General features: G+C 37.8%; 1 protein-coding gene and 1 pseudogene across 12 annotated transcripts in view; one reads left to right on the forward strand and one right to left on the reverse strand.

Moving 5' to 3' along the window:
• MLLT10 (MLLT10 histone lysine methyltransferase DOT1L cofactor) overlaps positions 1–25,210 on the forward strand; it is a 199,945-nt gene that overhangs the window by 95,414 nt on the left and 79,321 nt on the right. For all 11 annotated transcript variants that reach the window (XR_014022418.1, XM_081297164.1, XM_081297155.1 and 8 more), the window contains one exon: positions 5,612–5,707. Coding sequence is in view for 10 of the 11 variants with exons in the window: in XM_081297164.1 (XP_081153290.1) it covers positions 5,612–5,707 (96 nt within the window). In the remaining variant the exon portion in view is untranslated. The remainder of the gene's footprint in view (positions 1–5,611; positions 5,708–25,210) is intronic.
• Positions 23,942–24,610, reverse strand: LOC308652270 (iron-responsive element-binding protein 2-like; annotated as a pseudogene). Its single transcript has one exon. The product of its transcript is annotated as an iron-responsive element-binding protein 2-like (transcript).

The following is a 25,210-nucleotide window of genomic DNA, read 5'->3' on the forward strand; positions in this document are numbered from 1 at the left end:
AGGCACGTGCACTATCGCTGAGCCCTAGCCCTAGCCCTCCCCACCTTTTTCTTTAAAAATTCAAAAATGTTTCTTTTTTTTTAAGGTTTAAGTTTTCTGAGCTGGGGAGAAATATAGACAACAGAATCCACCTTATATTTATTGAAACCATACCTTTCTGATCTATGAAGATATAAATTTCTTCTCAGATATTTTAAAGATTGCTACAACATGTATTTGTAAATCACAAATTTCTACAGTACTGATTTAAAAGAATTATTATAGATATGGATTCTATTTGGAGTGACATTGGCCATCTTAACCTATGTGTTTACATAAAAATAATCCATGCATTTTTTCAGTACTTGGGATTGACCCCAGGGATGCTTGACCACTGAGCTATATCCCTGTCCCTTTTTATTTTTTGTTTTTAGACAGTGTCTTGATGAGTGGCTGAGATTGGACTCAAATTTGTGATCCTCCTAATTCATCCTTCTGAGTAGCTGAGATTATAACATGCTTATTTTTCAAACACACCTCTTCTGTATATTGTTTTTTTTTTTCCATTTCCCCCCATAGTATCTGTATGTTGCTGTATTTAAATCTGTATTTAACAGATTGTATTTAAACCATTGTTTATCTCTTAGAGGTGAAATGACATTCAGAGGGTTTGAATACATTAATGGTTTCTAATTGTTGTTTTAAAAATTGTCCTTCATTTATTTATATTCTGTTTAATAATATATGTAAGTGCTCATTTCCCTATAATTTAGGCAACGTTGAGTCTTATTAAAACAAAACCCACTCCAGTAAGATTGGCAGCCATTATGAAGTCAAACAACAACAAGAGCTGGCGAGGATGTGGGGAAAAGGGTACTCTTCTACATTGCTGGTGGGACTGCAAATTGGTGCGGCCAATTTGGAAAGCAGAATGGAGATTCCTGGGAAAGCTGGGAATGGAACCACCATTTGACCCAGCTATTGCCCTTCTCGGACTATTCCCTGAAGTCCTTAAAAGATCATACTACAGGGATACTGCCACATCGATGTTCATAGCAGCACAATTCACAATAGCTAGACTGGAACCAACCCAGATGCCCTTCAATAGATGAATGGATAAAAAAAAATGTGGCATTTATACACCATGGAGTATTACGCAGCACTAAAAAATGACAAAATCATGGAATTTGCAGGGAAATGGATGGCATTAGAGCAGATTATGCTAAGTGAAGCTAGCCAATCCCTAAAAAACAAATGCCAAATGTCTTTTTTTTTTTTAAAGAGAGAGGAGAGAGAGAGAGAGAGAATTTTTTTTTTTTAATATTTATTTTTCAGTTCTCGGCGGACACAACATCTTTGTTGGTATGTGGTGCTGAGGATCGAACCCGGGCTGCACGCATGCCAGGCGAGCGCGGTACCGCTTGAGCCACATCCCCAGCCCAGCCAAATGTCTTCTTTGATATAATGAGAGCAACTAAGAACAGAGCAGGGAGGAAGAGCAGGAGGAAAAGATTAACATTAAACAGAGACATGAGGTGGGCAGGAGAGGGAGAGAAAAGGGAAATTGCATGGAAATGGAAGGAGAACCGTCATTGTTATACAAAATTACATATAAGAGGTTGTGAGGGGAATGGGAAAAAAAACAAGGAGAGAAATGAATTACAGTAGATGGGGTAGAGAGAGAAGATGGGAGGGAAGGGGAGGAGGGATAGTAGAGGATAGGAAAGGTAGCAGAATACAACAGTTACTAATATGGCATTATGTAAAAATGTGGATGTGTAACCGATGTGATTCTGCAATCTGTATTCGGGGTAAAAATGGGAGTTCATAACCCACTTGAATGTAATGTATGAAATATGATATGTCAAGAGCTTTGTAATGTTTTGAACAACCAATAAAAAAAAATGAAAAAACAAAAACAAAAACAAAAAAAACCCCAAAAAACAAAACCCAAGCTGGGCACTGTGGTTTTTGCCTATAATCCCAGTGGCTGGGGAGGCTGAGACAGGAGGATCAAAAGTTCAAAGTCAGCCTCAGCAATTTAGTGAGGCCCTTAAGTAACTTAGTGAGGCCCTAAGCAACTTAGTGAGACCCTGTTTCTACTAAAATATAAAAATGTGCTGGATATGTGGTTCAGTGGTTAAGTGCCCCTGGATTTAATCCCCAGTACCAAAAACAAAACAAAACAAAACAAAAAAACACACAAAAAACCCCATTTCTTGATGTATTATGTAAGTCCAAAGTTTTGTTTTATTCATGATTTGCTCTATATGACTTTTCTGTCTCTATATGTAACATTTTTGCATATTTGACAGGTGTGTACCTTACGTTAATAATCTCATGTGCCTTGGAGATTATTAGAATTTGTTTGCCTTTTGGTTACTTAGGATCATTTACTATTAAATTATTCTATCTTTTATGCCCTGGAAAAATAGAGCCCAGTATGGGAAGAACACAGATTTTTAAGAAAAAGTATAGAAAACCCCTTTATTATGTGTTTTAAAGGGAGAGCAATTTTGAGGACAGCCTGGGCAAATCTGTTTGAGCCTGTCTCAAAAAATAAAAAGGCCTGAGGATGTAGCTAGTGGTATTTAATATCCAGTACTACATAACAAAACAAAAAAAGCCAATATTGTTGTTTTTAATTTGTACTTTCTTAGCTTGTATGACTCAGTCTTGTATTCTAGTCTTGTTTTAATTATTTACTGTTGCTTGGTAAACTACCCCATAACTTTTCTTTTTCACATTTTTTATTATTTAAAAAAAATCAAGCCTTTATGAAAGGAGGGAGCGTGTTTAGACCTCTCTCTAGTTTTACTAGTAGTTGGTTCATCTGGAAAAACTCATACATGCATGGAATTGGATTTCATTTCTTGATCCCTCTGTTTCCCTCTTGTTCTCCCTTTCCTCCCCCTTTCTTCATCCTCTACTAGACTTCCTTTAGCTCATCTATTTATTTGCATTTGATTGGTTCTTTTTACTTATACATAAAGGCGAACTTCCCTGTGTATATTTATCTATACACATAACATGATTTAAAAAAATATACATATGTATATATATTTGTACCAGAAATTGAACTCAGGAACGCTTAACCATTGAGTTGTATCCCCAGCCTTTTTTATTTTTGAGAACAGGGTTCTGCTAAGTTGCTTAGACCATTGCTAAGTTTCTGAGGCTGGCTTTGAACTTGGCAGTCCTCCTGCCTCAGCCTCCCAAGCCGCTGGGATTATAGGTGTGCACTTCCATGCCCAGCCATAAAATGATTTTTTAAAGAATACATTCCACATTGCCTCCACTTTCCCATCCCTCCATTCTGCCTCTTAATCTCCTTCTATGCTATGATCTTCCTTTATGTTATCCTATCTTTCCCTCCCATGAGAGAAAACATTCAACCTTTGAATTTGTGAGTAGGCTTATTTCACTTAGTATGATATTCTCCATTCCCATCTATTTATCAGGAAATGCTATAATTTCATTTTTTTCTTTATGACTGAGTAAAACTCCCTTATGTGTCACACCACTATTTGTTAATTTATTCATTTATTGACAGGTACCTGAGTTGATTTCATAATTATTATTGTGAATTGTGCTGCTGTAAGCATTGAGGTGGCTATATTGCTATAGTATTCTGATTTTTTATGTTTTGGGAAACTACCACAGAATCGGATAGCTGGCTCATACTCGCCCTACAACTTTTAGAGACTTATCAGACAGGGCTCAACAGGGACAGTTTATCTTTCTTCCATGTAGTATCTAGCTGGATTTATTCATGAAGCTACATTAAAATTGGTAGCTGGCTTAAGTGTTCATTATTGGTTTTATTCACATGTCTGGGACTAGGTGCTGCTACCTGGAGGCCAGTGTCCCTCATTTCTCCCATATATTCCTTCTCATTCTCTATTTGACCTCTATTATCAGGGGAGTGTGTAATGGTTCTTTATGTGGTAGTTGGAATCTAAAATAGCAAAGGTAGAAGCCATGAAATCTTTGGTTTCCTGCATTTGTACACCACATCCTGCTGGATCAGAGCAGGTCGTGTGACTAATTCAGGTTCAATGCAGTGGGAAAGAGAATGTTTTATGATTGGAGGAACAATATCCTATTGCAAAGAATGGGAAGCATGATTCCCTGGGAGTCATCTGCCACAATAATATAACTTGAGGATAGAAAAGTTTCTTTTTTTTTTCTTTTCTTTTCTTTTCTTTCTTTTTTTTTTTAGAGAGAGAGAGTGAGAGAGGAGAGAGAGAGAGAGAGAGAAAGAATTTTCAATATTTATTTTTTAGTTCTCGGCGGACACAACATTTTTGTTGGTATGTGGTGCTGAGGATCGAACCCGGGCCGCACGCATGCCAGGCGAGCGCGCTACCGCTTGAGCCACATCCCCCGCCCCAGAAAAGTTTCCTCCACAAAAAATAAAAAGTATTATAGTGTTAATTTGTATTTTCTGTTGCAACAACATTAACATTGTGGTCAGAAAATATCGTACGCACTTCCGCACTTCCAAAGTAAAAGTGAAGAAGTAGTTGGGAGTGTGGTGTAAAACATATATCCTTAATTTTCATGCATTTTGTTCTGGTATATAATCTCTTTTAGGGAAGTAACAGAAAAATTAATTTTTCATTCCTGGTACAGATTAAGTCCTTTGAATGGTTAAATTTAAACATTATAAGAAGTAAATAAATTCAACTAAGTCTTTAGTAGTAAATTTGCTGGGTGCAGTGGCAACTCACGAGATTGAGGCAGGAGGATTGCAAATTTAAAGCCAGCCTTAGCAATTTAGTGAGGCCCTAAGCAACTTAGGCCCTGTCTCAAAATGCTAAAGGGCTAGGGATGTAGCTCAGTGACAGAGTACCCCTGTGTACAAAAAATAGATAAATATCAATACTGTTTTTATATTAATTCATTTTTAATGGGGCTGGGGATCAAACCCCTCATCCATGTTAGTCAAATGCTTTGGTACTAAGCTCAACCCCAGATCTCCATACTTTTTTTTTTTTTTTAAACCTGTCTGATTACAACAACTAAGAACATTTAGGTTAAAATTCTTGACATGAAACAAAGTTGGGCTCCTAATATGTAGTTGATTTCTCATTTAATTAACTTTCTTTTTTATATTCAATTAATAAACTACTTAAACTAAGGTACTTTGAAGCACACCTAACTTTTGTTGTTGTTAGAGATAACTAATTCATAATTTTGTGAGTAAAGTATTTCTTGCCTAAGTTTCTATGCCCTGATCTCCAGTTTTTGGGATATGGAATTGTATGGAAGTGGAGTGTGGTACTTTTCAATGTGATAATACATGTAAAGGGCTATACAAACTTGAGAGTGCTGTTTATAAAAAGTATTTTTTTTTTAAGAAAAAGTATACATTTTGCTAAATATAAATGTAGCATTTGTTTAGTAGTAGTGTTGTTTTAGATTGATCAAGGATAAGGGTGGATAATTCATTTAAAAATAGATTAGTTTTACTTATTTATATCCAAAATCAGATGATTTTTTTTGGGTTATCCTTTGTCAGAAGTTAGTTTTTAATAATGTTTTAAATTACTATATGGTTTAAAAGAATCTCTGCATTGCATATGTATGAGTTATGATTTAAATTTAAATTACTTCTGTTTATTTTTAGAAATATAAAGAAAAAGACAAACACAAACAAAAACACAAGAAGCAACCAGAGCCATCACCTGCATTGGTTCCATCCTTGACTGTTACTACAGAAAAAGTAAGTTTAAAGTATCTAATTATGTGCTGATTTTTAGCCCAAGAAGTGTTTTAACTCTCAGTGTCCTGATACCTAATTTTTCTCACCTACATCTTAGTTCTTTGTTCCACTTTCTGTTTATTCTATACTTGTCTCCAGAGACCAATGAGGATAATAAGTGGGAGATTAAGAATCTGATCTGTGGGGTAGGCTTAATGTACCTGTGATTTTGATGTCTGGCTTCACCACTTACTGATGGAACCCTTAGGTTAATTTTTCTCTCTGTAACTCAAATTTTATTATCTGTAAAATAGGGGAAATAATTAATGTAATTGAATAAGATAATACACCTAAAGCAATTAGAATGGTATCTGGTTCATAGTAAGTATTGTTTAGCAAATATTAAGTATTATTAAGGTTATTATGTGGTTAAGATGAAAATGAATATAGGCAGGGACAGGTGGTCGACACAGAGTAAGCAAGTGAGAAAATGCAGTAGGAAATGAGGACAGAGTGAAGGGTTGTATATGCTAGTGTAAGGGCTTTGTCTTTTAGTTTGGGTGAAAAACAAACAATTGAAGAGTTCTGAACTGAGATGTAACATGGTCTGACTTGAGTTTTGAAAGAACTTATGGCTGTATTTTCATGAATAGAGAGTCAAGAATAGTAGGAGATTGCTGGCAATAATTTAGTGGAGACGGTGGTAATAGTAGAAGAGGTAGTGAGAGGTGATCCGATTCTGAATACAGCAAAAGGTAAAACCCATGTGACTTTTTACAGATAAGTTACAAGATCACAGACGATCCATATGTGATTCCAGAGGTTTTGATCCCTGATAAATAAAAGCAATGGAGTTGTTAACAAAGATAGGAAAGACTATGAGTGTAATAGGTTGTGGGGAAGGTGATGAATTCAGTTTTGTTGTATATTTGGGTTTTCCATTGCTGTCCGAACATACTACTGCAAATTTAGCAGTTTAAACAACATTAACTTATGTCACAGTTTTGTAAGTCAGAAAGGCTGGGCTCAAGCTGGTTCATTTACTTCATTTAAAGGTCCTCAAGGTGTTTGATGGCCTGTGTTCTTATCTGAAAGAATCTGCTTCTGAAGTTCATTCAGGTTATTGATAGAATTTGTTTCCTTGTGATTATAGGATCAAGGTGCCCATTTGTGTGTTGGATATCAGCTGGGAGCCCAACCTAAGCTTGTAGGGCTTCTATGAGGTCTTTGCTTTCCTTACTACACAATCCCCTCTACCTCCTCTCCATCTTGGAGCCAGTCATGACATACTGAATTTTTTCACATTTGGAATCTCTCCGACTTTCCTTCTGTTGCATCTCTTTTGCTTTTAGTCAGAGAATTCTCTCTTTTTAAAGGGCCAGTGTGGTAAAATTGGGCCTCCCTGAAAAAATAGAGTAATTTTCCCTGTTTTAAGATTCATGAGCTTAGAAACTGCAAAGTTTCTTTTGCCATATAACATAAAAAATACTCATAGGTTCCAGGGTTTAGGATGTAGATATAGTGGTGGGCTATTCTGTATACCATTGATATATTAGGGTTGAGGTATCCGTTAGACTTCTAAATAGAAATACTGACTAACCAGCTGTATGTATTCTTGCTAGTCAGGAAAGGGGACCAGACTTTGGATATAACTTTGGGAATTTTACGCATGTGAAGTTACTTAAAGCCATGAGACTAGATCAGATCACCAAGGGAGTGGTGAGTTGAGGTAGAGAAAATAAGAGGCCTAGTTTGGAAGAAAAGCAATAGGAAACCAAGTTAAAGGGAATGTGTGTCATATAATAAAGACTGGCTATAGATTTTTTTCAAGTGGAGATTATTAGTGACGTTGATAAATAGTTGTAGTGTGGTGGAAGCAAAAGCCTGAATGGAATGGATGTAGGAGAGAATGGGAGGGTCAGACAATATAAATTATTGTTTTTAGGAGCTTTGCCAAAAAGAGGAATGGTCATAACTGGCCGGGGAACTGGGGGTAAAAAAAAATATTTTAAAAAAAGAGTAAATTTTTTTTTTTTTGGAAATTCTCTTCTGATAAATAATTTTGTGTGTGTGTGTGTGTGTGTGTGTGTGTGTGAGAGAGACATAAGAAGCAATGTTATCAGTTGTAAGAATGAGATGAGCATTACCGATTTGAGCAGACAAAACACAAAATAGTTTACTATAATAATGGCAAAGAAAATTTATTAGGGGAATTTAGTCTAATTGTTTGGTCTACCATTTGAGGATCATGGTCAAGAATTTTAAATGAAGCAATTTTGCAGAGTTTTAAATTTTTCTCATTTCTGGTTTGCCTATATATGGCTGTGGGCACAAAGTAGAATTTAGTCAGGTTGTTTTATTATTCGAATATACTGAATGAGTTGAGTGTTAGTGCAAGGGGGTTATACTGATGGGTCATGATATTTAAAGTTAATAGATAGGGAAATGAGGATAATAGAAGATAAGAGATAATAAATAATGAAATTAAAGAGTTGTTGGAATAGAGTAAATTGGAAATAGGTGGTAGTCAAGAGAGTAGGATGTGCTAAATGGAGATTATTTAGTGATAACAATTGTTAGTGAAAACCGAATCTAGGTGATGACAAATATGAGAGCAGAGAATAAGATGACTGGAGGAGAGTCTGTCAAGGAGCCAAAAGAAGAAAGATGGGAGTAGTGTAGGGGAGTGATAGTAATATAGGTTCTAAAGCGGTGGTTGGCAAAGTTTTTGTCAAGGACTACTAACTAAATATTTTAGGTTTTGCAGAACATACTGGCTCTGTCTAGTACTCAACTCTATGCTGTTATACCACAGAAATAATAATAGACAATTTGTAAATAAGTGGATCTGGCAATATTCCAGTAAAACTTTATTTATGGACACTGAAATTTAAATTTCATATATCATGAAATGGCCCTATTGATTTCTTCCAACCTTAAAAGTATAAAAATCATTTTTAGCTGTTGAGCTGTGTGTACAAAAACAGGTGAATGATCAAAGGGCTTGTACTTTGCCAAATTCTGCCCTAACAGTGAGGCCTACTGTGTGATAAAGTCTGGTGACATGAGATTTTATACCTGGAGGGTTTTAGAGAAAGAGTCTTACAGTTCGCATTGCATAACAAGGAAACCTACCCATTCTCCCTATCCAGTGATAAGAGCTATGGGAGCAAAGTAGTCATCATTTATTTGAGATAGCCACAGTGGACAGGGTTGTCCCAAGTATTTGTTGAAGCAAGAATCTGAAGGGGATGTTTAGAGAAAAGATTGAGTTATGTAGCACCTTATCCAGATGACACTGTGTTCCAGAGAGCACAGTGGAAAGTTTCAGCTGTCAAGAAGGATGTGGAAGATATGGGTGTAAGAGAGTATGTTTAGAGCTGATAGGGAATTGACCTGGATGGTGTCTTTTGGTTTAGTGACATGAACAGGGGTAAAACCATAATTGTTAACACTGGTAGACTGAAGGCAGGTGTGGTCTTGAATACTTTTAAGGGTTAGCATGATATGGTAGTTTGGGCTTCATGAACCCTGATGGATGATGGAAGACTTGAGCCATAGCTTCTTTTCAGGGGAAAGATGTCATTTTAGTGTAGATTTACCACAGTTATCTTTTATTGATATAGATCAGGGAATGTAAGTGTGAGTTTTATTCTTTGAGTTTCAGGGCTACTTCAAGACTCTGTTTAATGTTTGTAAAGTACATTTTAATAAAAAAGTCACAAGGAACTTTAATTTACTAATGTGATTTTTAAATGCCTGTATTGTTAGCTAACTTTTTTGTTATTTCTTCTTTATTTTTTTCTGGTACTGGGGATCGAACCCACTGTTTCCTGCATGGTGAGCAAGTGCTCTACCACTGAGCTATACCCCAGCCCTGTCTTTTTAATCTTTTCTTATTGGAGGTTGAACCTAGGGGTGCTTTACCACTGAGCTTCAATCCAGCTGTTCTGTTCTGGTTTTTGTTTTTTGGTTTTTTTTTGTTTTTTTTTTTTTTTTGAGATAGGGTCTCTTTGAGTTCTTCTGGCTGGACTTGAGTTTGCAGTCCTCCTGCCTCAGCCTTCCAAGTACTTGAGATTACAGGAATGAATTACCATCCCCAGCTTGTTAGCCAGTTTTGATTGCACATTTTAAAATTTTGGTCTATTTTCTGTACTTTTTTTTTTTTTTAAATTCCATTTTAGAAAGTCTGAAGTAGGAAGATTACAAGTTTGAGACCAGTCTCAAAAACTTAGCAAGACCCTGTTTAAAAAAAAAAAAAAAATTAGGAATATAGCTCACTGGTAGAGCATCCCTGGGTTTAATCTTCAGTGTCAGGAAAAAAAAAAATCACATTTTACTTCTTTATTCTTGAAGTTTACATCAAGTTTTAGTTGTACTTTATATATATACAACTTTTAACCCCTTTGGACTCTAAACATTTTTAAGGTTAGAAATTAGCAACAAGAGCTGGGCACAGTGGCGCAGGCCTGTAATCCCAGTAGCTAGGGATACTGAGGCAGAAGGATCACAAATTCAAAGCCAGTCTCAGCAGTTTGGCGAGGCCTTAAGTGACTCAGTGAAACCCTGTCTCTAAATTTTATATATATATATCGCTAGGGATGTGGCTCAGTGGTTAAGTGCCTCTGAGTTCAATTCCCTGTAGAAAGAAATTACCAACAAGCAAATAAATTCAGTGTGATGTCATATTAAATGTGGCATTACTGTGATCTTTTAAATACTGTAATACACTAGCATAATATTTTCAAACAAGCTGTTTATAACCATGGTAGTGAATGACTAGTGATACATGAATAAATAAATATTGTTAAGAACAAATTGGGATTTTTTAAATTAATCACTAAGATTATTATCAGAACGAGCATAAAGATATAAGAATACATAGCTTTTTGTGACTTTGGGATATTTATGTTTGTGGGTTTTGTTTATTGGTACTAAGTTCTTACATAAAAGAGGATTTGATGGAACACATGGGATTTGATGTCTGTAGGAACTTGTTTTAAAGAGTTCTTTAATATGATAAGAACAAGGCTGGGGTAGAGCACTTGCCTTGAATGTGTGAGACATTGGGTTTAATTCCCAGCACTGCATATAAATAAATGAATAAAGGTCCATCAGCAACTAAAAAAAAATGATATAAACAGGTAGAGATGGCTTGTATATCTTTGACTGTGGTTGCCTCTACTGATATTCCCTATTTATAGTTCTTATAGGCTTTTTGAACCAGTTTTCTCTTCTCCATAGTACAGTAGGATATTGCCAAGGAAGACAAGGGGAGAAAGTCTTTGCTCTTGACCTAATGAAGATTTGCTTGATGTTAGTTATTTTTCTAAAAAATATCTTAGATGCTTATAAACCACAGTTCACAGTAAGGTTGTGCATGTCTGTAATCCTATTACTCAGGAGGCTGAGGCAGGAAAATCTCAAAATAAAAAGGCTGGGGATGTAATTTAGATAGAGCATCTGTGATTCAGTCCCCACTACTAGAAGAAAAAACAAGGTAGTCTTTATTACTTTTTATCATTATTACAACTTAGTTGTTTTTACCATCTTTGTAAATAACTCACAATTTTAAGTCTTTTAAAATTTGGATGACTTTTAAATGTATTTCTTTCTCAGCATTTTTTTCTGTACACCAGATACTTATCAGGTTTTCTTCAGTCTCTTCTTACTGTTCTTTTTTTTTCCTTTTTTTTTTTTATTGTTGGTCGTTCAAAACATTACATAGTTCTTAATATATCATATTTCACAGTTTGATTCAAGTGGGTTATGAACTCCCTTTTTTACCCCGTATACAGATTGCTGTATCACATCAGTTACACTTCCATTGATTTACATATTGCCATTCTAGTGTCTGATGTATTCTGCTGTCTATCCTATTCTCTACTATCCCCCCTCCCCTTCCCTCCCCATTTCTCTCTCTACCCCCTCTACTGTAAATCATTTCTTCCACTTGTATTATTCTTCTCCTAACCCTCATTTCCTCTTATATGTAACTTTGTAAAACCCTGAGGATCACCTTCCATTTCCATGCGATTTCCCTTCTCGCTCCCTTTCCCTCCCACCTCTCATCCCTGTTTAATGTTAATCTTCTTCTCAATCTCTTCGTCCCTACCCTGTCCTTGGTTACTCCCCTTATATCAAAGCAGTCATTTGGCATTTGTTTTTTAAGGATTGGCTAGCTTCACTTAGCATAATCTGCTCTAATGCCATCCATTTCCCTCTAAATTCTATGATTTTGTCATTTTTTAATGCAGAGTAATACTCCATTGTGTATAGATGCCACATTTTTTTTATCCATTCATCTATTGAAGGGCATCTAGGTTGGTTCCACAATCTTGCTATTGTGAATTGTGCTGCTATGAACATCAATGTAGCAGTGTCTCTGTAGCATGCTCTTATTAGGTCTTTAGGGAATAGACCGAGAAGGGGAATAGCTGGGTCAAATGGTGGTTCCATTCCCAGCTCTCCAAGAAATCTCCATACTGCTTTCCAAATTGGCTGCACCAATTTGCAGTCCCACCAACAATGAACAAGTGTACCCCTTTCCCCGCATCCTCTCCAGCACTTGTTGTTGTTGGACTTCGTAATGGCTGCCAATCTTACTGGAGTGAGATGGTATCTTAGGGTGGTTTTGATTTGCATTTCTCTGACTGCTAGCGATGGTGAGCATTTTTTCATGTACTTATTTATTGATTGTATGTCCTCCTCTGAGAAGTGTCTGTTCAGGTCCTTGGCCCATTTGTTGATTGGGTTATTTGTTATCTTATTGTCTAATTTTTTGAGTTCTTTGTATACTCTGGATATTAGGGCTCTATCTGAAGTGTGTGGAGTAAAGATTTGTTCCCAGGATGTAGGCTCCCTGTTTACCTCTCTTATTGTTTCTTTTGCTGAGAAAAAACTTTTTAGTTTGAGTAAGTCCCATTTGTTGATTCTAGTTATTAACTCTTGTGCTATGGGTGTCCTATTGAGGAATTTGGAGCCCGACCCCACAGTATGTAGATCGTAGCCAACTTTTTCTTCTATCAGACGCCATGTCTCTGATTTGATATCAAGCTCCTTGATCCATTTTGAGTTAACTTTTGTGCATGGCGAGAGAAAGGGATTCAGTTTCATTTTGATGCATATGGATTTCCAGTTTTCCCAGCACCATTTGTTGAAGATGCTATCCTTCCTCCATTGCATGCTTTTAGCCCCTTTATCAAATATATGATAGTTGTAGTTTTGTGGATTGGTTACTGTGTCCTCTATTCTGTACCATTGGTCCACCCGCCTGTTTTGGTACCAGTACCATGCTGTTTTTGTTACTATTGCTCTGTAGTATAGTTTGAAGTCTGGTATCGCTATACCGCCTGATTCACACTTCCTGCTTAGCATTGTTTTTGCTATACTGGGTCTTTTATTATTCCATATGAATTTCATGATTGTTTTATCTATTTCTACAAGAAATGCTGTTGGGATTTTGATTGGCATTGCATTGAACTTATACAGAACTTTTGGTAATATCGCCATTTTGATGATGTTAGTTCTGCCTATCCATGAACAGGGTATATTTTTCCACCTTCTAAGGTCTTCTTTTATATCTCTCTTTAGGGTTCTGTAGTTTTCATTGTATAAGTCTTTCACCTCTTTTGTTAGGTTGATTCCCAAGTATTTTATTTTTTGGGGGGATATTGTGAATGGAGTAGTTGTCCTCATTTCCGTTTCAGAGGATTTGTCGCTGATATACAGGAATGCATTTGATTTATGCGTGTTGATTTTATATCCTGCCACTTTGCTGAATTCATTTATTAGCTCTAATAGTTTCTTTGTAGACCCTTTTGGGTCTGCTAGGTATAGAATCATATCATCTGCAAATAGTGATAATTTAAGTTCTTCTTTTCCTATTTTTATGCCTTTAATTTCTTTCGTCTGTCTAATTGCTCTGGCTAGTGTTTCGAGGACTATGTTGAACAGAAGTGGTGAGAGAGGGCATCCCTGTCTTGTACCAGACCTTAGAGGGAATGCCTTCAATTTTTCTTCATTCAGAATGATGCTGGCCTGTGGCTTATCATAGATTACTTTTACAATGTTGAGGTATGATCCTGTTATCCCTAATTTTTCTAGAGTTTTGAACATAAAGGGATGCTGTACTTTGTCGAATGCTTTTTCTGCATCTATCGAGATGATCATATGGTTCTTATTTTTAAGTCTATTGATGTGGTGAATAACATTTATTGATTTCCGTATATTGAACCAGCCTTGCATCCCAGGGATGAATCCTATTTGATCATGGTGTATAATTTTTTTGATATGTTTTTGAATCCGATTCGCCAGAATTTTATTGAGGATTTTTGCATCTAGGTTCATTAGAGATATTGGTCTGTAGTTTTCTTTCTTTGAAGTGTCTTTGTCTGGTTTAGGCATCAGGGTGATGTTGACCTCATAGAGTGTATTTGGAAGTTCTCCCTCTTTTTCTATTTCCTGAAATAGCTTGAAAAGTATTGGTGTTAGTTCCTCTTTAAAGGTTTTGTAAAACTCTGCTGTATACCCATCCGGTCCTGGGCTTTTCTTAGTTGGTAGTCTTTTGATGGTTTCTTCTATTTCCTCTATTGTTACTGGTCTGTTTAGGTTGTCTATATCCTCCTGACTCAATCTGGGCAGATCATATGACTTAAGAAATTTATCTATGCCTTCACTATCTTCTATTTTATTGGAGTATAAGGATTCAAAATAATTTCTGATTATCTTCTGTATTTCTGAAGTGTCTGTTGTGATATTGCCTTTTTCATCCCGTATGCTAGTAATTTGAGTTCTCTCTCTTCTTCTCTTCGTTAGCATGGCTAAGGGTCTGTCGATTTTATTTATTTTTTCAAAGAACCAGCTTTTAGTTTTGTCAATTTTTTCAATTGTTTCTTTTGTTTCAATTTCATTAATTTCAGCTCTGATTTTAATTATTTCTTGCCTTCTACTTCTTTTGCTGCTGTTTTGCTCTTCTTTTTCTAGGATTTTGAGATGAAGTATGAGATCATTTATTTGTTAGTTTTTTCTTTTTTTAAGGAATGAACTCCAAGCAATGAATTTTCCTCTTAGAACTGCTTTCAATGTGTCCCATAGATTCTGATATGTTGTGTCTGTGTTTTCATTTAACTGTAAGAAGTTTTTAATTTCCTCCTTGATGTCTTCTAAAACCCATTGATCATTCAGTAACCTATTGTTCATTCTCCAAGTGATGCATGATTTTTCCTTCTTTCTTTTATCATTGATTTTCAGTTTCTTTCCATTATGATCAGATAGGATGCATTGTATTATCTCTACTCCTTTATATTGTCTAAGAGTTGCCCTGTGACATAATATATGATCTATTTTTGAGAAGGATCCATGTGCTGCTGAGAAAAAAGTGTAACTGCTTGATGTTGGGTGGTATATTCTATATATGTCAATTAAGTCTAGGTTGTTAATTGTGTTATTGAGTTCTATAGTTTCCTTATTTAACTTTTGTTTGGAAGATCTGTCCAGTGGTGAGAGAGGTGTGTTGAAGTCTCCCATGATTATTGTATGGTGGTCTATTAGACTCTTGAACTTGAGAAGAGTTTGCTTGACGAACATAGCTGCACCATTATTTGGGGCATATATATTTATGATTGTTATGTCTTGTTGGTGTATGGTTCCCTTGAGCAGTATGCAGTGTCCCTCTTTATCCCTTTTGATTAACTTTGGCTTGAAATCTATTTTATTAGATATGAGTATGGACACTCCTGCTTGTTTCCGCAGTCCATATGAGTGGTACGATTTTTCCCAACCTTTCACCTTCAGTCTATGTATATCTTTTCCTATCAAATGCGTCTCCTGTAGGCAGCATATTGTTGGGTCTTGTTTTGTGATCCATTCAACTAGCCTGTGTCTCTTAATTGGTGAGTTTAAGCCATTAACATTTAGGGTTATTATTGAGATATGGGTTAGCCTTCCAGCCATATTTGTTTATTTATGTTACTAAACATGGTTTGTTTTCCTCTTTGATTATTTTCCCCCCTTTACTGTCCTACCTCCCACTGTTGGTTTTCATTGTTATTTTCCATTTCCTCTTCCTGTAATGTTTTGCTGAGGATTTTTTCGAGAGATGGTTTTCTAGCTGCAAATTCTTTTAACTTTTGTTTATTGTGGAAGGTTTTAATTTCATCTTTCATCTTGAAGCTTAATTTTGCTGGATACACAATTCTTGGTTGGAACCCATTTTCTTTCAGTGTTTGAAATATGTTATTCCAGGATCTTCTAGCTTTCAAAGTCTGTGTTGAGAGATCAGCTGTTATCCTGATTGGTTTACCCCTAAATGTAATCTTCTTCCTTTCTCTTGTAGCTTTTAAAATTCTCTCCTTATTCTGTATGTTGGGCATCTTCATTATAATGTGTCTAGGTGTGGATCTCTTATGATTATGCACATTTGGCGTCCTGTAGGCTTCTAGGATTTGGGATTCTGTCTCGTTCTTCAAGTCTGGGATGTTTTCTCGAATTATTTCATTGAATAGATTGCTCATTCCTTTGATTTGGAGCTCTGTGCCTTCCTGTATCCCAATGAGTCTTAAGTTTGGTCTTTTAATGTTATCCCATATTTCTTGGATGTTCTGCTCATGGTTTCTTAGCAGTGTTGCTGAGCTGTCTATGTTCTTTTCAAGTTGAAATACTTTGTCTTCATTGTCTGATGTTCTATCTTCTAAGTGGTCTACTCTGCTGGTAGTATTCTCAATTGAGTTTTTAAGTTGGTTTATTGCTTCCTGCATTTCTACGATTTGTATTTGTTTGTTTTTTATTACCTCTATCTCCCTGTGTAATTGATCTTTTACTTCCTGGATTTGTTTATGTAGTTGCTTGTCAAAATGATCTTTCATTGTCTGATTTTGCTGTCTCATGTCTTCCTTGAGACTCCAGATCATCTGAAGCATGTATATTCTGAACTCTTTTTCTGACATTCCATCTGTTGCAGCTATTACCTCTTCTAAAGTTGAGTTGACCTGCATTGCTTGTGGTCCTTTCTTTCTTTGTCTTTTCATACTGCTCGCGTTTCTTTCTGCTTGGTGAAACTGTTGTGTTTTTGAAATTTTCCCCCTATTTATTTATATTGCTCTTGTATAGTTGGGAAATCTCCCTTGCAGGGCGGGTAGTGGCTGTGCTCCTCCTCTAATTAGGGTGATCTGTCTACCACTCTGGTCGGTCGCAGGTCTGCCCACCCTGTGGGCGCGGGTGGCGGCTCTGCTCTGCCCCCACTCCAATTGTGGTGAGGTAACTACCACGCCCTCGGGTCGTTGGTCCTGATCCGAATGTGGGCGGCGGCTCTGCTTGGCCCCTACTCCAATTGGTGTGATGTGTCTACCACGCTGGCAGGCCTCTAGGCCTGTTCCGACGGTGGGTCACAGGTCTGCCTACCTTGCGGGCTCGGGCCGCAGTTCTGCTCAGCCCCCACTCCCAATGGGGGTACCTGACTGCCTCTCCAACGGGTCGCTGGGCGCTGGGCCTTTTCCGACATGGGCGGCGGCTCTGCTACACCCCCGCTCCAAGCAGTGTGACGTGACTGCCTCGGTGCTATGTGTCCACCATGCTGGCAGGCTACCGGGCCTGTCCTGCCAGTGGGACGCAGATCTGCCTATCTTGCAGGCTCAGACGGCGGCTCTGCACAGCCCCTACTCCAAATGGGGTGACTTGGCTACCACGCCATCGGGTTGCTGGTCCTGTTCTAGGCGTGGGCCCCTACTCTCTTTGGCCCCAGCTGCAGTTGGGGTGTCGTGATACCACGCTGGCGGGTTACTTGGCCTGCTCTGGGCGCAGGCGGCAGCTCCACTCTGCCCCCCTGGCCCCCACAGCACCCAGCAGGACCCGGACCAAGATGCAGTCACTGCAGGTTCCCCAACCCTGGGCCAAAGCAGCTTCGGGAGCCAGAACGATCCCGGCTAACGCCCCGCTAGGAGCAGCCTCCAAGGAGCGACTCCCGCGGGTTCCCCTGCCCCAGGCCAAAGCAACTCCGGGAGCCAGAGCCCGGCCGCTCCAAGCTCTCCGAGCTCCGTGCACGCTCCCCTGGGAGCAGGCTCAAAGACGCAGTCCCCGCGGGTTCCCCAGCCCCAGGCCAAAACTGTTCTGGGAGTCAGAACCCAGCCGCCCCGAGCTCAGCGCACGCTCAACTTGGAGCTGGCCTCAACACGGTCTCCACAGGTTCCCCAGCCCTGGGCCAATGCAGCCCCGGGAATCAGATTCCGGCCGCTCAGAGCCCGGCGCACGCCTTGCCAGGAGCGAGCCCCTAGGAGTATTCTCCACTGGTTCTCCAGCCCCGAGCCTGAGCGATCTGTCTGTGAGACGCAGGCAAATACCAGCCTGAAATCACCTGTTCCGTAGCTGAATGAGCTGAGATCAGTAGAAAACAGGGATGATTACATCAGCTCTCCAAGATGGCGGCTGCTGTCCTCCTCTGTGGTCCGACCGGTGTCGAGAACCGAACTGGACCGCTTCTCTCCTCTGTCTCAAAGCCGGAACTCAGCACTAAGCAGGGCCATTGCACCACTGGCAGGAGCCCCCAGAATCCGCATCGCTGTACCCCCGCTCCAGCACCTCGCCGCTTCCCAGCGCGCACCACTGGCAGGAGCCCCCAGAATCCGCATCGCTGTACCCCCGCTGCAGCACCTCGCCACTTCCCAGCTCGCGCCGTAGACTCCAGCTGTGGGACACGACCCTCATGCGGAGAAATCGCCCGCGTCCGAGCCCCCGCAGCTGAACCTCGCGCGATGGAAATCCGTCCACTAGATTCTGGAGCACCTCAATTTCACTGGAAATTCCCAACAAGATAGCCTTCAGCTGTTTCACCTCGTGTTTCTCCCGCACAGTGACGCGGCGCACTGGGGTGATGCACTCCCTTCGCCGCCATCTTCCTTCGCCTTCTTACAGTTCTTTTGGGAGAGAATAAAGAAGGACCTAAGTTTTAAGTATACCTTTAAAATTATTTGTTAACTTTCATATATATTTTTTTTAATTTAAAGACAAATGATTTTCTCTTTTTTATTAAAAATGGTCTTATAAATAGAGTGGCAAGGTTCATAAATTAAGAAAATTTAGGGTTTTAGTTTATGATTATAATAAATTTAATTATATACATTGAAGTCCAAGTAACCATAAAAGTCCTTTTCGTAATGTTTATGTAAGACTTTTTAAAAAATAGTTTTTAGTTGTCAATGGACCTATATTTTATTTATTTACATGTGGTGCTTAGAATTGAATCCAATGCCTCACACATGCTAGGCAAGCGCTCTGCCACTAAGCCAGAACCTCAACCCCAAGACTTTTAGAATATAGAACAGAACCTTTTTTTGTAAAATAATTTCTTTGTGATGTGTAAGTTTTTACGTGTTTCTTCCTTTTTGTTTTTTTTCCAGGGATGGGAATTGAATTAAGGCCTTGCACATGCTAGGCAAGTGCTCTGTAGTCCTTTTAATTTTATTCTGAGGCAAAGTTTCACTAAGGTGCCCTGTCTGGCAGTGAATTTGGGATTCTTTTGGTTCAGCCTGGAGTCGGTGGGATTACAGCATGAACCTCCTTACTTGGCCATTTTAAATATTTTTAAAAGATCAAAGAAATATTTAGAACTTTTAAGTTATAATGAAATCCAAATGTCAATTTTAACCACTTCTTTATTTCTTTCTTTCTTTCTTTATTTATTTATTTGCCTACCTATTTATTTAATTGATTATTTATTTATTTATTTTTTAGTTGTAATATCTTTATTTTTATGGGGTGCTGATAATTGAACCCAGGGCCTCACACATGCTAGGCCAGCGCTCTACCACTGAGCCACAACCTCAGCTCCACTTCATTATTTATTGAAACATCCGTAGATACATACTGGGAGTTGAACCCAGGAGTACTCTGCCTCTGAACTACAACCCCAGTCCAGGGTCTCCCTAAGTTGGGGTGAGGGTGGCCTCCCAACTTGCCAGTTTCCTGCTTCATTCTCTCAAGTTGCTGGGCTTACATGCATGTACCAACTTTCCTGGATATCACTCTATGTTTTTAACAAAATTTGTTATCACTTTGTTCTTTCCCTGTATTATTCAGCAAGATAATTATATTTGCAATCTAAACTTCAAATTTTTAGAATTTTTAAATTTGTAAACTTTTTTTTAAATTTTGAAGAAAACATGAGTCTGATAATAAAGGTACCAAAAAATTTAATGTATCAAATACTGTGAATCTTTTGTTAATCATTATTGAGGTATAATTGATATGTAATAAGTTACATATATTTAAAGTAGAAAATTTGATAAATTTTGATACAAACTATCCTTATGATTCCTTCTAATTTCCTCCTTCCTGTCTTCCTGTCCCCACCCCTGCTCCATCACCTACTGGTCCACTGTCACTAAATTAGTTTTAATTTTCTAAAAGATTAACAATTAGAAACATTCACAGTGTGAACAGTTTTATTTTGGACTAGCTTATTTAACTTAGCATAATTATTTTGAGATTTATCCATGTTTTGTGTTTTAATAGTTAATTCATTTCTATTGCTAACTACTATTCTGTTATATGGATATACCGCAGTTTATCTGTTCTATAATTGGTGGACATTCAGGTTGTTTCCAGTTTAGAGTTATTAAAAATAAAGCTGCTGTGAACATTGTTACAGTCTTTTGTGTATATATATATGTAATAATATATATGTATATAATATATATGTAAATATATGAGACAAACTTTGTTTTACATATTATTACAAGGATTGGAATACCTGGGTATTCTTAATTTTTTATGTTTTCCTCTAGACATTTTATATTTTTAAGTTTTATGTTTAGTTCTATGGTCTATTGTGAACTAACTGGTTTAGATTAGGTAGAGTTCATCCTCCAACATTGTCTTCTCTCCTTGAAAGTTGGTTTTTTGCAGTTTGTTTTTGTGGCAATAGGGATTTAACCTGGGGCCTCAAAGCATATTATGAAACATTCTATGACTGAGGTACATCCCCTGTCAGTTCTTTGCATTTTTAGAATTTTAAAATAAGACTGTCAGTTTGTAGAAACTAGATTGTTGACATTTTGATTGGAACTGCTTTTAATATATAGGATATTCATGTGAGAATTAATATCTTAATATTGAGTCTTCTGATGCCATTATATCACTGTATTTATTTAAGTCTTTAATCTCAGAAATGAGTGTACAAGTCTTGTACTTTTGTTTTTTATTTTTGGCTTTATTGCTAAGCATTTTGTTAATTGATGCCATTGTAAGTAGAATTTTTTAAAATGTCAATTTCTGATTGTTGTTTGCTATTATATAGTAATCTAGTTGATTTATCTTTGTTGATCTTATATCCTGCAACTTTGCCAAAACTCTTTTCCATTCTAGGAGGTTATTGATTCCATAGATTTTCTTAATAGATGATCATGCTATCTGTGAATATGATGATTTTACTTGGTTCTTTCCAATCTAGATGCCTTTATTTCTTTTATTAGATCTACCAGAAACCCCAGTGTAATGTTGAACAGAAGTAGTGAGAGTGGATTTTTTTTTTTTTAACATTAGGGGGAAATATTCAACTTTTAAGTGTTACATATATATGTTGAAGAAGTTTTAGGTTGCTGAAAGTTGTTTTTGGTCCTGGGGATTGAGTCCAGGGTTACTTAACCACTGAGCCACATCCCCAGCCCCCATCCCACCTCCCCTTTTTTATTTTGAGATAGGGCTTCGCTGAAAGTTTTTTTTCTTTCATTTTTAAAATTTGCTCTAATTAGTTATACATGGCCGTAGAATGCATTTTGACAGGTTATAAACAAACGGAGCATAACTTCTCATTTCTCTGGCTGTGCATGTTGCAGAGTCCCACTGGTAGTGTAATCATACATGTATATAGGGTAACAATGTCTGTCTCATTCCTCCATCCTTCCCATCCCCACACCTGCCCCCTCTGCACAATCCAAAGTCCCTTCACCCACCCACCCCAATCTCCTTATGGGTTAGCATCTGCTTCTCAGAGAAAACACTTGGCCTTTGGGTTTTTGGTTTGGCTTATTTCACTCAGCATGATATTCTTTAGGTCCATCTATTTACCTTCAGATGCCATAATTTTGTTTTCTTTAAGGCTTTAATGTTCCATTGTGTATATGTTCCATTGGGTATATGTACCACATTTTCTTTATTCATTCATCTGTTGAAGGGCATCTAGGTTGATTCCATAGGTTAGTTATTGTGAATTGCACTGCTGTTAACATTGATGTGGCTGTGTCACTGTAGTATGCTGATTTTAAATCCTTTGGGTATAAACCAAGGAGTGGGAGATCTGGGTCAAATGGTGGTTTCATTCCAAAGTTTCTGAGGAATCTTCATACTCCTTTCCATAGTGGTTGCACCAGTTTGCATTCCCACCAGCAATGTATGAGTGTACATTTTCCCCCACATCCTTGCTAATACTTCTTATTGCTTATCTTCTTCTTCTTTCTTCTTTCTTCTTTCTTCTTTCTTCTTCTTTTCCCCTTTTGGTACCAGGGATTGAACTCAAGGGGACTCAACCACTGAGCCACATCCCCAGTCCTGTTTAGCGCCTCACCATTGCTGAGACTGGCTTTGGACTTGCAGGCCACCTATCTCAGCCTCCCAAGCTCCTGGGATACAGGCATGCGCCACTGTACCTGGCCTTACTTGTATTCTTCTTCATTTGTATACAACTGTCAACTAATATATGTATATAATATTAGTTGCCAATGGACCTTTTTAAAAATTTTATTTATATGGGGTGCTGAGAATCCAACCCAATGCCTCACACATACTAGGCAAGTACTCTACCACTGAGTCACAATCCTCCAACCCCTTGCTTTTATTATTATTATTATTATTATTCCTCCTCCTCCTCCTCCCCCTCCCCCTCCTCCTCCTCCTCCCCCCCCCCTTTTTAGTTGTAGTTGGACACAATACCTTTATTTTATTTATTTTTATGTGGTGCTGAGGATCAAGCCCAAGGCCTCGCTCTTGGGCTAGGTGAGCATTCTACCACTGAGCCACAACTCCAGTCTTTGTTTGTGGTCTTGATAATTGCCATTCTGACTGAAGTGAGATGAAATCTTACAGTAGTTTTTGATTTGCATTTGTCTAATTGCTAGAGATGATGAACATTTTTTTCATATGTTTGTCGATCAATTGTATTTCTTCTGTGAAGTGTCTGTTCAGTTCCTTAGCCCATTTAGTGATTGGGTCATTTTGTGTGTGTGTGTGTGTGTGTGTGTGTGTGTGTGTGTGTGTGTAGTTTTATGAGTTCTTTATATATCCAGGAGGTTAGTGCTCTATCTGAGGTGTGTGTTGTAAAGATTTTCTCCTGTTCTGTAGGCTCTTATCAGCTGTGGATATTGAATTTCGTCAAATATTTTTTCTGTATTTTACAATTAGATATATTGAAATGATTACATGGAGTTTTTAGTATGTTAATATAATGCATTATATTGGGTGATTTTCTAATGTTAAAAACAACCTTGGATTCTTGAGATGATTGTTACTTGGTCTTGATGATGTATTATCATTTTTTACTTATCATTAAATTCTTTTTTTTTAATTTTAAGGAACTATTAATATCTGTGTTTAAGAGGGATATTGGCTTATGCTTTTCTTACAATTTTTTGTTTGGTTTCGTTGTCAAAGTAATGCTGACCTTCTTAGAATGAATGAGTTTTAAGTATTTCACCCTTTCTTTTCTAGAAGAGTTGGTATAGATAGGTTTGTTATTATTTTTGTCTCTAGGCCTGACTTCTGAACACTTCTAAAGCAGTTGAGGCTAGGAGTTATCTTTTTAAAAAAAGTTTCATTAAAAAAATATTTTTAGTTGTAGATGGATACAATACTTTTGTTTTTATTTATTTATTTTTATGTGGTGCTGAGGATAGAACACAGTCCCTTTCACGTGCTAGGCAAGTGCTGTGCTTAGCCCAAGCCCCTCTTTATTTTATTTCATAAATTTATTTATTCTTATACCTGGGATTGAACTCAGGGGTGCTTAGCTGCTGAGCCACATCCCTCACTAAATGGCTGAGGCTGGCCTCGAACTTGTGGTCTTCCTAACATAGCCTCCTGATTTGTTGGGATTATAGGCATGCACCACTACCTGGCTTCCACGCCCACAGATTTGATAACCCAGATGAAGTGCACCAGTTCTTTGAAAGACAGTCTTCCAAAATTCAAACAAAAAGAAATACATTACTGAATAGGCTTATGTCTATTTTTAAAATATTAATAATATTTATTTTTGTTAATAAAAATTAACTAGCAGTAATAAATATTAGCAAAAACATTCTCATACTCAGGCACTGGTTGCAAATGAAAAGGACATAGATGGTTGTATTCTCAATCTGTGAAGAAAATGTTTCTGAGTTTCGGCCTAGTTCTCCAGAATCGCAGGATCCTCGGCAGGTAGTCTGGCCTCTGCAGGGAAGCTTCTTAGGCTGCATTTTAAGTGGAGAAAACTTTCCTATTTTCTGTAGGTCACCACCTCCAGATTTGACGAATTCTGTATTGCACATTTACTGAAGTCTTAATTTGTAAAGAATGGTCAACTGTGAAATCTGTCGGACAGGCAGGATGGACTTTTTTAGCATCACCTCCAAGAGTTTTCACTGCCTGTCTCATAGCAGCAAAATCCACCATTGCCGGTATTCCAGTAAAATCTTGAAGAAGAACATGGTCAGGGAAAAAGGACACTTCAACAATGCTTTGTTTGGTTTTCCAGTCTAAAATGTTCAGAACATCTTCCTTTTTCATTAAAAAGCCATCACAGTTTCATACAGCAGCTTCCAACAGGAGCCGTACTTAGTAAGGCAGAACATCGTACTTGGTGCTTCCAAGTTTAGGTACATTGAAGAACTTCTTATTTGAATTGTCATTTAATGTTTCAATAAGGTACTCAAAGGCATATCCTGCACTTGAGGCATCCATCGCCAGGGACCATATTATCCCTGCAGGGAGGGGGCCGGGGCGGGGGGAGGAGGAGGCTGGGCGGGGAAGAAGGGGAGGAAGACAGGTGGACTGGCAAGGGAGGAAGGAAGGAAGCAGTCTTCTAATAGGCTTATGTGTATTAAAGAAATTGTATCAATCACTAATAATCTTCTAAAACAGAAACTTCCATGCCCAGATGGGTTTACTGGTGGATTCTACCAAACATTGCAGAAATTATATAATTCTCAGGGCTGGGGTTGTGGCTCAGTGGTAGAGCGCTTTCGCCTAGGACATGTGAGGCACTAGGCTCGATTCTGAGCATCACATAAAAATAAATAAAATATGGGTATTGTGTCCATCTACAACTAAAGATACATGTGTGTGTATGTGTGTGTGTATGTATATAATATATACATTTTTTTTAAAGAAAGTGTTATCAGTTCTCTTCACTCTCTTCCAGAAGACAAAATCAGAAGGAATACTTTGTAACTCATTCTATTATGCTTAATATTAAATATGCATCACCTAATATCAAAGCTACATGAAAGCATTAAAGAACACTACAATTCAGTCTCTCTCCTGAATAAAAATGGGAAAGTT

The sequence above is a fragment of the Spermophilus citellus genome (assembly GCF_964194105.1).
Source record: "Spermophilus citellus genome assembly, chromosome: 6".
NCBI lineage: Eukaryota > Metazoa > Chordata > Mammalia > Rodentia > Sciuridae > Spermophilus > Spermophilus citellus.